Source organism: Phyllopteryx taeniolatus, chromosome 2 (assembly GCF_024500385.1).
Source record: "Phyllopteryx taeniolatus isolate TA_2022b chromosome 2, UOR_Ptae_1.2, whole genome shotgun sequence".
NCBI lineage: Eukaryota > Metazoa > Chordata > Actinopteri > Syngnathiformes > Syngnathidae > Phyllopteryx > Phyllopteryx taeniolatus.
In genome coordinates, this window is record NC_084503.1 from 32,639,498 (window position 1) to 32,653,321 (window position 13,824).

Genomic DNA, 13,824 nt, shown 5'->3' on the forward strand with positions numbered 1-13,824 from the left:
GCTTTTCATTTTGCAATCTTGTCATGGAGAGGAAGTAGAGGGGCCTGACTCGTCTGCTGCTAGATTCAAGGACTTAGCTGTCCAAAATTGTTTTTACTATTTTTTTCCTACATTTCAAAACAATTACATTCATTAGTTAAAAGTTAAGAGTGAAACACGAAACAGCAAGACAGGGAAATTCCATTAGGACCGAAATAAACAAAGATGAAAAAAGGACCTCAATAGTATAAAAACAGAACAGTGAACTTTCTGATCATGTCAGCTAAAACACAAAAAAACTGTTGTAATGTACAGTTATACCTAATAAAGTGGCCATGGTGTTATTTTTTTATTTTGGTATTACATTTTTACAGAAAACAAAAAGGAATTTACTTTTTTTGTTGTGCTTCACATTTAAAATATCTCAAAATGTGGAGATACATAGTATACAAGTAAACAATATTGAAACTTACTTTTAATACACAATACTACGTTCATTTGAAGAATACATTGGGATAGATAGATAGATAGATAGATAGATAGATAGATAGATAGATAGATAGATAGATAGATATTTTTCTAAAATAAATATACACTAACTGACCATAACATTATCTATCCATTTTCTATACTCGCTTATCATTAGGGTCGAGGGTGTGCTGGAACCTATCCCAGTTGACTTTGGGCAAGAGGCAGCATACACCCTGGACTGGTTACCATCCAATCGCAGAGCACATATAGACATAGGCAAACAACCATTCACACTCATTCAAACCTAAGAGTCTTTACTTAACCTAACATGTGGAAGAAAGCCAGCGTACCCAGAGAAAACCCACACAAGCCCAGGGAGAACATACAAACTCCACACAGGAAGGCCGGAGCCTGGATTCAAACCCCCAACCTCAGAACAACGAGGCCACCGTGCTGCTTCCATCCCATTATCATTAATACTTAAAGTACAAAAAATGCTCTTCCAATAACAAGGCAGATTTTTAAATGACGTTATCAGAGAGGTATTATTATTTTTTTTTATTGTTTATTAATGCAGTTGTAGTTTATGGTGGTGTTAAATTGCACAGAGTGAGAGCTTAGTCTTCTTGTGAGAGTCAAAATATTTCAAGATTTATGTACTGCAGTATACTCTATTTACGTTAATAAATTTACAAGTCAATAGTTACATTTCAGATACATTATAACCACACACAAAAACAAGGAGCTATTTTATATACATGCACATACATACACCACCGGCTCATGTTGCTAGGATGGGTTGTTTCCGCACATGTCAATTTGCCCTTTTGACTCAGCGTTACACTGAGAGCTGCTCGTCTCAGTCTTCTGTCTCTTGGAAACAAAGGACAACTCTCTGTTGCCCTCACCTGGAGAGGTGCTGGAGATGTGCCGGAAGAGCTTCCGGATGCCCGTGTCTCGCACTGACCTGCGGAAGGAGCGGGCAGCGAACATGTAGAGAACGGGGTTGATGGTGCTGCTGATGAAGACCATAGCTCCGCTGATGTAGGCCATGTTGTTGCTCACATCAGCCAAATGATCACCAATGTACGGGAAGGACCTCTTCGTGGCAAGGATAACCAGTGAGAGTATGTTTCCTATGTGGTAAGGTGTCCAGCAAATGGCGAACACCACCACCACGCTGGCAATGAGGACTGTAGACTTGCGTTTGGACTTGAAGGTCATTTGAGTAATGCGAGTGCACAGGCAGCCATAGCACACCACCAGGATGGAGAACGGCAATACGTAGCCCACCAGGGTCTCCAGCAGCACACAAACCAGCTCCTGAGAGGCTGAGGTGTACTGGTTGTATAAACACTGCTCCTCTCCCGAATCCTTATCAACAACCCGTGTGAGGAGGGCGGGCACACTGAACAGGAAGGCCGCAGTCCACAAGAACAGCAGCACTTTACTTAAGGCCTTTTGCCTCCTCCATCCAGCCGAGGCAAAGGGATAGCGCACGGCCAAAAAACGCTCCACGCTCATGAGGGTGATGAGGAAAACGCTGCCGTACATACAGGCATTGATCACAAAGCCCATGACTTTACAGGAGATCTCTCCAAACACCCAAGATTGGGCCAGTGAGTATATCCACAGGGGCAGGGTGATGAGTACCAGAAGGTCTGCGGCCGCAAGGTGAAGGATGAGCACCAAAGTGTGAGAGCGGTGCTTGACGTGGCGCAGGATGGTCCAGATCACCAGCAGGTTGCCAGGAGTTCCAACCAGAAAGGACAGGCCCAGGATCACACAGACCACCACCATTCCGCCGCCAAATTCCTCGGCGGCCATCTCATCTGAAGGAGGGAGCTCTGTTGAATGAAAGGTGCTGACGGTGGCGTCTGCGTGAAAAACAAAAACAAAGTGCAGCACCAGCAAGGCCTCACTTCCTCTTTTTTTGCATGAAAAAGTAGGCAATTTCCTGTGAGGGGTGACTCATGCTTTCGCCCAAATGTGAAACATTTGGTCTGAAATATTTGTTCATGCATGTGACCTTAACATAATTTGAAATGATCTAAAAATGCACATGATCGATTGGCATGTTGATTAATAGTGACATTGTGATATATTGTACTATTATCTTTCATGGTATAGTATGAAGATGCCAACATCACATATAGAGATCGTCGAACTCTGTAGAGTTGTGCAATAATCAGACAGCTTTTTCTGCTGCTACCATGAATTTTTCATTTTTCATAATCATTTTCGATAATGTTGCTATCCAGAGCAGCATGATAGACTCGTGGTTAGGATGTCTACCTCACAGTGGAGAGGTTCTGGGCTGTAATTTTCATCATAGGTATACCTCACCTATGAGAGACAAAATGAGGGGGGGAAAAATCCAGAAAATCACATTGTCTGATTGTTAAAGAATTTATTAGCAAATTATGGTGGAAAATCAGTATTTGGTCAATGAAGTTCATCTCAATATTTTGTTATATACCCTTTGTTGGCAATGACAGAGGTCAAACATTTTCTGTAAGTCTTCACAAGGTTTTCACACACTGTTGCTGGTATTTTGGCCCATTCCTTCATGCAGATCTCCTCCCGAGCAGTGATGTTTTGGGGATGTCGCTGGGCAACACAGACTTTCAACTCCCTCCAAAGATTTTCTATGGGGTTTAGATCTATAGACTGGCCAGGCCACTCCAGGACCTTGAAATGCTTCTTACGAAGCCAGTCCTTTGTTGCCCGGGCGGTGTGTTTGGGATCTATGTCATGCTGAAAGACCCAACCATGTTTCATCTTCAATGCCCTTCCTGATAGAAGGAGGTTTTCACTCAAAATCTCCCAATCCTCTTCTGGATCATCCAAATGCTCTCTAGCAAACTTCAGACGGGTCTGGACATGTATTGGCTTAAGCAGGGGGACACATCTGGCACTGGAGGATTTGAGTCCCTGGCGGCGTAGTGTGTTACTGATGGTAGCCTTTGTTACTTTGGTCCCAGCTCTCCGCAGGTCATTCACTAGGTCCCCTCGTGTGGTTCTGGGATTTTTGCTCACTGTTCTTGTGATCATTTTGAGTCCACTGGATGAGACTTGCGTGGAGCCCCACAACGAGAGAGATTATCAGTGGTCTTGTATGTCTTCCATTTTCTAATAATGACTCCCACAGTTGATTTCTTCACACCAAGCTGCTTACCTATTGCAGATTCAGTCTTCCCAGTCTGGTGCAGATCAACAATTTTGTTTCTGGTGTCCTTTGACAGCTCTTTGGTCTTGGCCATAGTGGAGTTTGGAGTGTGACTGTTTGAGGTTGTGGACCGGTGTATTTTATACTGGTAACGAGTTCAAACAGGTGCCATTAATACACGTAATGAGTGGAGGACAGAGGAGCCTTCAGTCTTAAAGAAGTTTCAGTTCTGTGAGAGCCAGAAATCTTGCTCGTTTGTAGGTGACCAAATACTTATTTTACCAAGGAATCTACCAATTAATTCATTAAAAATCAGACAGTGTGATTGTCTGGATTTTTTCCCCCCTCATTTTCATAGGTGAGGTATATCTATGATGAAAATTACAAGCCTCTCGCATCTTTTTAAGTGGCAGAACTTGCACAATTGGTGACTGACTAAAAAAAAAAATAAATATATATATATATATATATATATATATATATATATATGTGTGTGTGTGTGTGTGTGTATACACAGCGGCTGAAATAAGTATTTAACATGTCACCATTCTTCATTCTTCTCATTAAATATATTTCCAAAGGTGCTATTGACATGAAAATTTCACCAGATGTTGGGAACAACCCAAGTAATCCATACACACAAAGAAAATAGAACAAATCCATCTTCTGTATTTTCATTATCCTCACTTGGATCGTGTGTGTGCTGGAGCCTATCCCAGCTATATTCGGGCGAGAGTAGGGGTACACCCTGAACTGGTCGCCAGCCAATCGCAGGGCACATGTAAACAAACAACCATTCACCCTCACATTCACACCTACAGGCAATTCAGAGTCTTCAATCAACCTACCACGAATGTATTTGGGATGTGGGAGGAAACCGGAGTACACGGAGAAAACCCACTCAAGCACGGGGAGAGTCTCCTTAGCAGTATGTTTTGGATCATTATCCTGCTGAAATGTCCACCCTCGTTTCATTTTCATCATCCACGTAGATGGCAGCAGATGATTTCTCGGTACATTTGCCCACTCATCCTTCCTTCAATCATGTGAACTTTACCAGTACCATTTGTTATAAGGCAGCCCCACACCATCATGTTCCCACCTCCGAACTTCACTGTTGGTATGGTGTTTTCAGGGGATGTGCAGTGGCCCCATCCGTGCTCACTGGAACATTCAGAAGCTGAGATATGCACGTGTAACCAATGCCATCGTTATGTATTGCAACAATTAGGTTGCGATGGTCTTGAGACAGCTCTCTGTGTTACCCATCATGAGATGTGTCTTGACTCATACCTTGGCAGTGAGACCTTTTTGTAGGCCATCAATTAGGACTAAACCAGCTGATATTCATTAGAACTGACAAGGGGCTGGATTGCTGTTGCATTATTGATAGATTTCAGGTGTTGTCTTGGCTTTCGGTGCCTTTTTGCACTTCCTTTTCTTCATGTGTTCAATACTTTTTCCCTGTGTCATTTCACATTTTTACACACAACTTAATTTCTGATCTTATTTTTTGTACTTTCTTTGTATGTTTGGATTACTTGGGTTGTTCCCAATATCTGGTGTAATTTTCTGGTCAATAGCATCGTTGGAAGTATATTTAGTAAGAAAAATGGTGACGTGTTAAATACTTATTTCAGCCTCTCGCTCTCTCTCGCTCTAGATGTCATATTAAACCCTACGGATTAAGAAGAGGATGTCACTTCAGATCATATATGAATCAAGGCAGGTGAGCAAATACCTTTGGCAATATTGTGTGTGTGTGTGTAAGTTATTTGTGTGTATGTGTGTGTGTGTGTACTTGTGTGTGCTATGTGTTTTTGTCATTATTGTGCTGGAGAACCCATGACCTGGAGACCAAGTTGTTTGATAATTTAATGATTCTCATGTGACTTACCAAAAGCTCTATCCAGTTTGTGTCATCATTCCAAAGGACATTCTCCCAAAAGCTTTGTAGCTTGTCAGTATCCATTTTGTCAAGCTATTCCAGTGACAATTGTGGGGTGTTCTTTCTATAATGGAAGGTAGTACTAACAATTTTGCCTTTGCCGTGTATACAAAGAAAAGAACACTGTACCTTCTGTGAAACATGGAAGCGGTTTAATTATGATCTGGGGCTGCTTTTCTTATGCAGCGCAACATTTATGCATACATACAGGACTGTACAATCAGTGCAATATGGAAAGTATCCATCCTTTTCCTATAGCACTTGACATCATTAGGGTCACAGCCGGTGCGCTGGCTGGAGCCTATAGCTGACTTTGGGCGAGCTAGACGGGTCACCATCAAATCAGTCACACTTACATTCGCACTTATTGGCAATTTAGAGTCTTCAATGAACCTACAGTAGCTTTTCATGTTTTGGGAATATGGGAGAAACTCAGACTATACTGTACCTGGAGTAAATCCAAGCAAGCTCTGGGAGAATATGCTAACTCCACATAGGAAGGCCGCAGCCAGGAGGCGAATCCAGAACCTCATAACTGTGAGAGAGACGCCAGACGTGCTAGTAACCACAATCACACCGTGCTGCCTTGGAATCCATATTATTCCTCATAATATGATACACGGACATACTGTACATTATAATGCATAAAATTGGTTGGGAAAAAAACCCTATAAAAACTGTATTTCACTTTATATGTGCAATTATGACTTATTGTACAATTTGGATGCAGTTCTTTTATAGAATTTCATGAAGTTGAGTGTACATCTATTAACATGAAAAGCTTTCTTATTTGTTCATTCAGCCATATATTATTGTGATTTCTCCCCTCAATCAACTTTATTAATCAGTGTACCCGTCAGGGGAGATGCTAGGATCAGAGAGGTTGCGGGGTGCTGAGCTCCTGGGTAGGCAAGGTAAATGTCACTGTTTTGTACAAGCGTTTGAACATTTTAACACAATTTCATTCTCATTTTAATACAGCAGCACTTCTATATACTGTACATAAGTATGCATTCTTTTTCTGGAGTAAACCCGCAAGCAGCCTATAGTGAGTACCAAAAATCGATTATGAACTTTTTTATTTTTGGACTTAATGCAAAGCACATAATGCCAAACACATGAGTAGAAATTGAGTTTTGTGAATACTTTGAATAGTAATATGTGAACTCCTCTATTTGTTCCTCTCTCTCTGTCCTAAAATAAGTAATAATGTTAATTGTCTTCGATGTCGTTAAGCAATCCAGCAAAAATGAGAACTGGTAATGATAATGGTGTGTTGGTATTGAGTGGTTGAAGTTAAGAAATGTGCCACATAAGCCCGGTACATACACCATATAACCAGAAAGCAGCGTTTTGTTTTGTGCAGGTAGAGTACTAAAAGAGCCCAGTGGAGATACGGGAGGGACTGGGTGGAGAAAATCATTTTTTTAGGCAATGGTTGGTGCTGTAATGTTATTGTTTAAACCAAGTACTGTATGGTTTTACAATTTTCTAGGTTGTTTAAAAAGAGCATGGCCTACAGTTTAAAACACTTTTTTTTTTGATCTCTCAAAATTTTGGGGTCCTGGGATTCAGTTTACGGGTGCTTGCTTTGCCCCCCAATTAATAAATAAAAAGAAACGCCTTTGGTACCCTGGACAAACAAGGACATGGAAATAAAAGTATGGAGGTAAATTAACCAAAACACGTCAAACGACTCAGATGCGAATTATAATACTTCTTAAGTAGTATTAATTTTACATAGACACGAAAATGTACTGGAGATATTACATTTAGAGCTGTTTTGAGGACGAAAAACAGAGGGGACGTCGAACTCTTAATGATGACGTCGTGACAACGCGCACGAGACAGGACACCCCCCCCCCCCTCCACCCCCAGCTTGGCTGCGGCGAAATAAACATGACGATGTTGACAATTACGATGGTTTTAATGGAGCAGTCCTAAAAAGCACAGCGTTTACACAACGCGGAGGTCGAATAGTGTCTATGAGATTCCGGGGAACTGTAAGTAAAGTTTAATGTGTGTTCGATGCGTCAACTGGGAGCAAAGAATGATTAGCCAAGTAGCTAATGTTAGCAAACTTGGGAGCTAGTGTTAGCCGTATGAAGAGCTCATGTTTGGGGCGTCAATTCAACATCGTTTAGTTTGGAAACTCAGTTGTTTTAAATGAAAATGTAAATACTTGAGCTAGACGTGCTTCGTAGCGGAGGGAATTTGTCGGCTTTAAGTCATAGATAAACATGTCAGGCTAAGTCGTCGTGCTAATAGGTAAACGTCTCACCTGGCTGGCATCATTCTCTACATTCCTATAACAATAAATACTTGTCTACCAGGATATGCCTGTCGTCAATGTAGTAACTGACTTCAGTGCATGTCACATAACTCCCGAGTGTTACTACGCTTAACTAACGAACTTCTACTCTTTCAAGGTCTCGAACGGGGACAAACCACAGTTTTAACGAGTGGCGAAAACGCTCGGAGCAGAAATGCCTCTGCTATTTCTGGAGAGGTTCCCTTGGCCCAGTCTGCAGACCTACACAGCGTTGACTGTGGTTCTGCTGGCTGGCAGCATCTTCAGCGCCTACACCACTGTGACCGATCCTGGCTTTGGGTCTTTGGAAGCAGACGAAACCCCAACGCACAGGGACGTGGAACTAGAAGACTTGAATAATGATATTAGTAACACAGAACTGGCAACCACTGTCTTGTGGTATCTGGTCACTGACAGCCTCTTTGTATGGGTGAGCTTTTTTTGTACAACGATGGTATGATCCAGGGGTGTCAAATTGTTTTTCATCAGGGGTCACTTCATAGTTACCCTTCGTGTTGTCTTGGTATCAGTCACACTCACACTTACATTCGCACTTATTGGCAATTTAAAGTCTTCAATTAACCTACCATGCATGTTTTTGGGATGTGGGAGGAAACTCGAGTACCAGGAGAAAACCCACGGAGGCACGGTTAGAACATGCAAACCTCACACAGGTGAGGCCGGATTTGAACCCGACTCCTCAGAACTGTGAGGCAGATGTGCTAACTCGTCGTCCACCGTGCCGCCCTCTTTTACATACATCATATGTATTTGATTTGGAGATGTAGTATGCAGTACTCTTTTGGTACTTTCCTTGTCATCACTAAATGATTTAGTCAAAAAAAAAAATTATTTGACTTGAAAGGAAATCTTTGAAATGTTTTTTACGTGCTAATTTGTTTCTCTGACTTCCTGCTATAATTCAGGATGCCGGTCAGCTATGGTCCCTCTCAATAGCTTTCTAACACACCTTGCAGACAGGCTCCTCCGTGCCTGTCGGCCACGTAGGCAAAATAATTCCTGATGATGTCTGTGTGTGTGTCTGGAAGGTTCGCAGGCACGTGAGAGTTCAGCCATGTCTCCGACTGTACTTAAGTTGGAGAGCGGTCTCATGGGTTGTCTCCGGGCACTCCGGTTTCCTCCCACATCCCAAAACATGCATGATAGGTGAAGAGTCTAAATTGCCCATAGGTGTGAATGTGAGTGTGAATGATTGGTTGCTAATATGTGCACTACGATCGGCTGGTGACCAGTTCAGGGTGTACCCTGCCTCTCGCCCAGAGTGAGCTGGGATAGGCTCCAGCATGCCCGCGACCCTAGTGAGGATAAGTGGTATGGGAAATAAATGAACGAATGAATTAATATTTCTGCTCTTCTTCCTTTGCCCATAGGTGCTAGTCAACACATTCTGTTGCTCTTTAATGTTAATCGCAAAAATTATCCAGTATGTGGTGTTTGGCCCTCTCAGAGTCAGTGAAAAACAGGTGAGTTTGGGGCTTGAATACCCAAGAGTATGGGAAAACATGAGTGTTATTTTCTAATTTTCACCTCATTTGAACTCCCCCAGCACCTAAAAGACAAGTTCTGGAACTTCATCTTCTACAAGTTTATATTTATCTTTGGCGTGCTGAATGTACAGACGGTGGAGGAGGTGGTCATGTGGTGTCTGTGGTTCTCTGCACTGGTCTTTCTTCACCTCATGGTGCAGCTCTGCAAGGACCGATTTGAATATGTAAGTTTTTATTGACCACTGACTTTTTATTTTTTTAAATTACAGATTGAGTTGTACTCCAGAAACTGAAATACAAAATCAACTTGTACTGAGAAGTAGACCAAAGTTCAGCGTTTGTGCAAATACCAGCAACCCCCTCATAAATAAACAGTATGAATATGAACAAATCTGTGATAAGTACGTTGAAAAATACAGTGAAAACTCCAAAGTTGACTGGAAAAAAATCCTATTGAAGTCAATCACATTTGTAATTTGTTGCAGAGGCCAAACAGTCTCCATCATAAAACTTTTTAACTGTAGAGACAATGTTTAATACAACAGTTTAACATTAACTATCATACAAGCAAGCACAAGTAGAAATTGTCAAGTCTATGACTACGTCAGAAACCAAGTACGATTTATACACCCACCTTACTTTACATATGTTACTTTAGTGAGGCACTTCACAGGTCATTGTTTTAACATCGAACTGTCACACCAACACAACGAACTCAACCACTAATACAATGTAAAATGTTAAAAAATAAGACACTCATAAATGGCAATCTACCTTTTTATCACGTGACAAGGATGTGGGCAGGTAGCGAGTTGACCAAACACAGACAGAAAATATCAAATTTATTTATACAGCACCTTTCATACATAAAAATGCAACACAAAGTGCTTTACAGAAATAAAACACAAAAATTTAAATATCCATTGATACCTGCTGAAATGAGGTATATTGAGGTGGGCTGACTTCTTGTTTCATATACGTAATATTGCATCACCCACACTTTGTCATTTTTAAGGCATTTCGTTCCCCCAAATTTCTGAAACTCCAAATTTTATGAGCGCTAAAGTGTCTTTGGTGGCTCCTCTGTATTCTACACCTCAAGTTGAGAGCACTGCTCCACTGACATTATATGATACTTTGTTTTCCACCACATGCACAACACCATCTGATACAGGAGTGTGTTACACTGTAGGAAGGGAAAATGTATTCGTGAGCTAACCGATGAATGCCGTCTGGTGCTAGTAATAGAGCTGAACGGGGTCTAGCGCAGGCCTTACGGGGACCACTTTAAAGATCCTTGTTTAAGATTTTTTTTCTTCCGGCTTCCTCAAAAAGTGGTGCTTGTAATGTTTTGTTCCTTTTCAATAACAAGAAAGCCACACGACAATTGCCCGGTGCCATGATGTTCACTGTGAAAGGACAAACTCTGTGTTGTAGCTACGCATTATAGCAGAGATGTACCAAGTTTAAACAACAAAATAACAAGTAAATTAATACGCGTCTGGAGATATAAATGTATATAATAATTCACGGCCTCAATACGTTACTGGAGAGGTCATCTGAGAATGGGGTCAGATTAAAAGTATATTATTAATAATAAATATTTGTAATATAAGATAACCTTTATTAGTCCCATAATAGGGAAATTTCCATCATCATTAGCAATAGTGCATATCGAAAATATAAATATATAATATAAATGGCATGCAAGAGAAGACATCTATACAAGTACATTCACAAACTTAGAAATCTAAATTATTGTCCATGCATAAACTATATAATCCAGTCTATCAGCAAGTTATTTGTTTTTTTGCAAAATAGAGTGCTGAGTTTTAATTGACTTTTGAGATCTGATTAATCTGATTTAATAGACATTATTTTTTTTTTAAACCAAGGCTGAAAACAGTTGTTAAAGGTGAATTAATCCATAGGCACATATTTTTGACGAGGGCACGTTGAAATCTCATACTGTAATTTATCGTGTATAATGCACACCCATGTATAATAGGCACCCCCAAAGTTGACCAATTCTTGAAAACCCTTCTACCTATGTATAATGCATTTTTACAATGCATTATGTTGCTTCTACCCATATGATCAAAACAAAGTATTGGCTGTGTTTTGTTAGTTTTTTTCAAATAATTATTCTGCAATCAAGCACTTTATTTAAACACGTAATACTTTCTTTTTATTTACTTGCTCTTATTTTGAAATTCACAGCCCTACTTTTAATTAGTAAATGAGAAAAAACACAGTTGTGCACATATGTTTGCTTACCCAGGCATAATTTGTAAAATGGGTACAGTTTAAAGAAAACGTGAAGTGCCAGGCGAAACACTGACATTTTATTTTAATGGGATTCAAATTAAACTGTCAAGTATTTCAGAAAAGCATTATCATTAAACAAAATATAACAATAAATAAATTAATTATGGTAATTGTTCAGTCGAACTTAAAAAAAATAAAAAAATAAAATTAAATTAAAAAAAAACAATATTTCACAAATTCTGCCAGGGTATGTAAACTTATGAGCACAACTGTACGGAAAGTATTCAGCCCCGCCTTAAATTTTTCCCTCTGTTATATTGCAGCCATTTGCTAAAATCATTGAAGTATTTTTTTTCCTCATTAATGTATACACAGCACCCCATATTGACAGAAAAAAAACCAGAATTGTTGATTTTTTTTTTTTGCAGATTTATTAAAAAAGAAAAACTGAAATATCAAACAGCCATAAGTATTCAGACCCTTTGCTGTGACACTCTGGTGCTGTCCATTTCTTCTGATCATCCTTGAGATGGTTCTACACCTTCATTGGAGTCCAGCGGTGTTTGATTATAGAGGACTTGATATTAGGAATTGATTAGGAAAGCCACAGACAGCTGTCTATATTAAGACCTCACAGTTCACAGTGCATGTCAGAGCAAATGAGAGTCATGAGGTCAAAGGAACTGCCCGAAGAGCTCGGAGACAGAATTCTGGCAAGGCACAGATCTGGGCAAGGTTACAAAAATATTTCTGCAGCACTTAAGGTTCCACAGTGGTCTCCATAATCCTTAAATGGAAGACGTTTGGGACGACCAGAACCCTTCCTAGAGCTGGCCGTCCGGCCAAACTGAGCAATTGGGGGAGAAGACCCTTGGTGAGAGAGGTAAAGAAGAACCCAAAGATCATTGTGGCTGAGGCTCCAGAGATGCAGTCGGGAGATGTGAGTAAGTTCTCGAAAGTCAACCATCACTGCAGCCCTCCACTCGTCGTGGCTTTATGGCAGAGTGGCCCGACGGAAGCCTCTCTTCAGTGCAAGACACATGATAGGCCGCATGGAGTTTGTTAAAAAACACCTATAGGACTCCAAGATAGTGAGAAATAAGATTCTGTGGTCTGATGAGACCAAGATAGAACTTTTTGGCCTTAATTCTAAGCGGTATGTGTGGAGAAAACCAAGCACTGCTCATCACCTGCCCAATACAGTCCCAACAGTGAAGCATGGTGGTGGCAGCATCATGCTGTGGGGTTAATGCAGCCAAGTACAAGGATATCCTGGACGAAAACCTTCTCCAGAGTCCTCAGGACCTCAGACTGGGTCGAAGATTCACCTTCCAACAAGACAATGACCCTAAGCACACAGCTAAAATAACGAAGGAGTGACTTCAGAATAACTCCGTGACTGTTCTTGAATGAGCCAGCCAGAGCCCTTATTTAAACCCAATTGAGCATCTCTGGAGGGACCTGAAAATTGCTGTCCACCAACATTCACCATCCAACCTGACAGAACTGGAGAGGATCTGCAAGGAGGAATGGCAGAGGATCCCCAAATCCAGGTGTGAAAAACTTGTTACATCATTCCCAAAAAGGACTCATGGCTGTATTAGCTGAAAAGTGTGTTTCTACTAAATACTGAGCAAAGGGTCTGAATACTTATGGCTGTGGGATATTTCAGTTTTTCTGCAAACATTTAAACAATTATGTTTTTTTCTGTCAATATGGGGTGCTGTGTGTACATTAATGATGAAAAAAATTAACTTAAATGATTTTAGCAAATGGCTGCAATATAACAAAGAGTGCAAAATTTAAGGGGGTCTGAATACTTTCCGTACCCACTGTATATGCAGTCATACGTACCCCTGTCATTAGAATGAAAGTGTAGTCTACACCTTTTTATAACCTCTAGGTGGCGGTGGCATATTAGAATGAAAGTTTACAACTTTCTCATATCATCTAGGTGCCAATGGCATATTGGAAGGAAAGTGTACAGCTTTTTCATAACCCCTAGATGGCGACATTAAATTTGTGAAAGTTTTTTTTTTCATTTTCCCCTAAACCCATGTGTAATGCGTATTATTGACTTGACATTTTTTGGGGGGTGGGGGGGAAAGCACATACAAGAGAAATTACAGTCCTTTTGATTTAGGCTGCAACTGCGTCTGCCATTACAAAG

At 40.7% G+C, this 13,824-nt stretch overlaps 2 protein-coding genes across 4 annotated transcripts in view; one reads left to right on the forward strand and one right to left on the reverse strand.

The window, feature by feature from the left end:
• si:dkey-148a17.6 (uncharacterized protein LOC108190685 homolog) lies at nucleotides 1-7,867 on the reverse strand. 3 transcript variants are annotated; one of them, XM_061765786.1, is made up of 3 exons: nucleotides 6,016-7,213; nucleotides 5,517-5,631; nucleotides 3-2,327 (listed from the first exon to the last, which is right to left on the reverse strand). In XM_061765786.1, the coding sequence occupies exon 3, from the start codon at nucleotides 2,275-2,277 to the stop codon at nucleotides 1,240-1,242; it is 1,038 nt and encodes a 345-aa protein (XP_061621770.1). In that variant the 5' UTR covers nucleotides 2,278-2,327; nucleotides 5,517-5,631; nucleotides 6,016-7,213; the 3' UTR covers nucleotides 3-1,239. The 3 variants fall into 3 exon arrangements, with proteins under 3 accessions (XP_061621772.1, XP_061621771.1, XP_061621770.1); XM_061765788.1 differs by lacking the exons at nucleotides 5,517-5,631; nucleotides 6,016-7,213 and adding an exon at nucleotides 7,849-7,867 and having other exon boundaries at nucleotides 1-2,282; XM_061765787.1 differs by having other exon boundaries at nucleotides 1-2,282; nucleotides 5,517-7,214.
• LOC133474268 (E3 ubiquitin-protein ligase AMFR-like) overlaps nucleotides 7,414-13,824 on the forward strand; it is a 24,555-nt gene continuing 18,144 nt past the window's right edge. Inside the window, exons 1-4 of the mRNA XM_061765785.1 lie at nucleotides 7,414-7,570; nucleotides 7,997-8,308; nucleotides 9,270-9,362; nucleotides 9,446-9,610. Coding sequence (XP_061621769.1) covers nucleotides 8,054-8,308; nucleotides 9,270-9,362; nucleotides 9,446-9,610 — 513 coding nt within the window. The 5' untranslated portion in view covers nucleotides 7,414-7,570; nucleotides 7,997-8,053. The remainder of the gene's footprint in view (nucleotides 7,571-7,996; nucleotides 8,309-9,269; nucleotides 9,363-9,445; nucleotides 9,611-13,824) is intronic.

Bases quoted from the DNA above. Each gene is read 5' to 3' on its own strand.
- si:dkey-148a17.6 (XM_061765788.1), bottom strand. From the start codon at position 2,277: ATGGCCGCCGAGGAATTTGGCGGCGGAATGGTGGTGGTCTGTGTGATC.